Here is a 2278-nt window from a genome sequence, read left to right on the forward strand (position 1 = left end):
ACTAGTGGTCAGAGGCTGAACTACAACATAAAAATGAACGGCTAGTTGACGTTTTAAACCTTAATAATAAATCGATACAGGGCTTTAGAATATCGATACAGTGTTAAGAAATGAAATATCGCGATACTTCAGTGTATCGACATTTTCTTACACCCCTACTGAGTTATAGCRYTTTTTGTGTTGGTTAAGGTTGATCATTCGTGGCCACCATCTTAAATTGAGTTGACCCCAAACTGTTAGACATACATTCATTAGTGATTTTCCTAGTTTCAATAAATCCTACATAGTAGATATTTTGCTAACAAATAGTTTTGATTTTATCAATTGATGCCAAAGTTTTTGGACGCCCTGCAGTTCACCTACCAGCCTGGCATTGGGTTGGGTCATCCACCTACTGCATGGATCTCTCTCTCACCCAGAGCAGGCGGGGGGACACTGTGGGGGGTCAGGTCAGCGCTCATTTTTATCTCACAGCTTTATCTCATATTATTTTGTACAAGGTTGGCGTGCAAAGTGTAATGCTCAAGGTAAAGGCCAATTTTTGATATATTGACCTAAAAATGAATATAGTAGTAGCTGAGACTTAGCTCTATCATAAATTGCAGCCGAAATAAAAATCCAAGATGGCCGCCAAAGCTATAAGGCCTTTTACTCAGCCATTTATGGAGATATTGACATGAAAACTTATGTACTGGTAGCTGAGAGCATGCTCTATAACATATTGAAGCATCAAGAAACTTCAATATGCTGAGAGCATGCTCTATAACATATTGAAGCATCAAGAAACTTCAATATTTGTGGCCACAGTTATTTCGGCTAATTTTTTCCCATTGGAAATGAATGGAGCTTTATTCAACATCCTTAAATTTCTTCATAATATTTCTAAATCTTTACAGAACCTAACAGATTATATTCTGGTTTTTCTCCTATTACATTACTTGTGACAACTTTAGCTACTTCCTTGCTGTTTTTAGCTTTTTCAGTCATTTCAGCTAAAATTCTTCATCCTTCTAATATTCTTCTGCTAAATTTAACTTTTTGTGCTTCTTTCTTCTAATTTCAGTTATTTATGATTCTTACAGTTGCTTCCTGCTATATTCAGCTATTTTAGACTTTAGCTTTTAGCTTTTTATGCTATTTCAGCTGCAGTTCTGCTACTTTTTGCTATTCTTCTGCTTTTTTCTGCTAATTGGGGCTATTATGCTTCTTACAGTTGCTCTCTGCTATATTCAGCTATTTCCTATAAATTTATCTCAATTTCAGCTTCTTCTGCAGCTTTCAGCTTACGTTTTGCGCAACAGGCATTCACCCTTGCATTTTCGTAGGAAATGCAAATACTCTAGTTAAGTTAAAGCCAATTTAGTGTTTGATAAAGTTGCTTAGCTGTGGCGGCTATCTTGAAATGATGTGCTGTGACGATTTTTTTTTTTTGAAAGGTCAATTAAAATGTGTCCAGAGATGTTTTATAAATGACGTCACACACCTTCAGAGCTAATATTCATTTCTTCCTCCATTTCTGTGGCTGCATCATCATCATCATCATCATCATCACCATCATCATCGTCATCGTCACACAGTCTGATCACATCAGCCTCCTGCTGCTCCGTCCTGCTGTCCTGTTCCTGTAGGTCAAAGTTTGAGCTTCTGTGACCTAACGGATCACCTCTGACTCCCTCTCCATCCACACCAACCGCTTCAGGGTCTGTGTTTTGGCTACGAAGGGAGTGCGTCGCTGCATCTCTTGGCTCCGAGCCGACGTGATGATTTTCCTCCACGCCACGGGCAGAGTCCAGCAGCAGAGCTTCGGCTCTCCGCAGCCTCCGTTTCAGAGACTCGTTCTCCCGCTGCAGCCCCTCGTAGAAGTCGCTCGTGGCCTGACCCACGAGCGACTTCACCTCTCGAACCGCGATCTCGACGGCCACTTCGAAAGCTCCGTGTATCACCGCGACGAGCTCCTGCTGGAGGGAGAGCACGGCCTCGGTTCCGCTCCGGTTCGTCGCAAAGCCTCGCATTTGACTCTCAGCCAGCTGCGGCTTCATGGTGCATCGGCTTAAAGGCGACAAGAGGATGATTTTTACAGCTGTAAAACAATGACAGGGGGCTCGCGCTGCGCTGCTGGCTGATGGTCCTTGTTTGCAAACTTGTGACGTCACTTCCGCTAAGTCCGCCTCTCTGCTACAGTGACACCTAGTGGTAAATAACTGAAGTTATAAACAGTGTTTGGGTGTCATCCAAAAAATGTTTCAGACTTTTACCCACAAGTTGTATAGCTTCATAT

At 42.0% G+C, this 2278-nt stretch overlaps 1 protein-coding gene across 1 annotated transcript in view; it reads right to left on the reverse strand.

Moving 5' to 3' along the window:
• LOC106531108 (zinc finger protein 697) overlaps window positions 1–2131 on the reverse strand; it is an 8306-nt gene extending 6175 nt beyond the window's left edge. Inside the window, exon 1 of the mRNA XM_014026876.1 lies at window positions 1484–2131. Coding sequence (XP_013882330.1) covers window positions 1484–2039 — 556 coding nt within the window. The 5' untranslated portion in view covers window positions 2040–2131. The remainder of the gene's footprint in view (window positions 1–1483) is intronic.
• Between the last annotated feature and the right edge of the window lie 147 nt (window positions 2132–2278).

The sequence above is a fragment of the Austrofundulus limnaeus genome, unplaced genomic scaffold (genome assembly GCF_001266775.1).
Source record: "Austrofundulus limnaeus strain Quisiro unplaced genomic scaffold, Austrofundulus_limnaeus-1.0 Scaffold597, whole genome shotgun sequence".
Taxonomy (NCBI): Eukaryota; Metazoa; Chordata; class Actinopteri; order Cyprinodontiformes; family Rivulidae; genus Austrofundulus; species Austrofundulus limnaeus.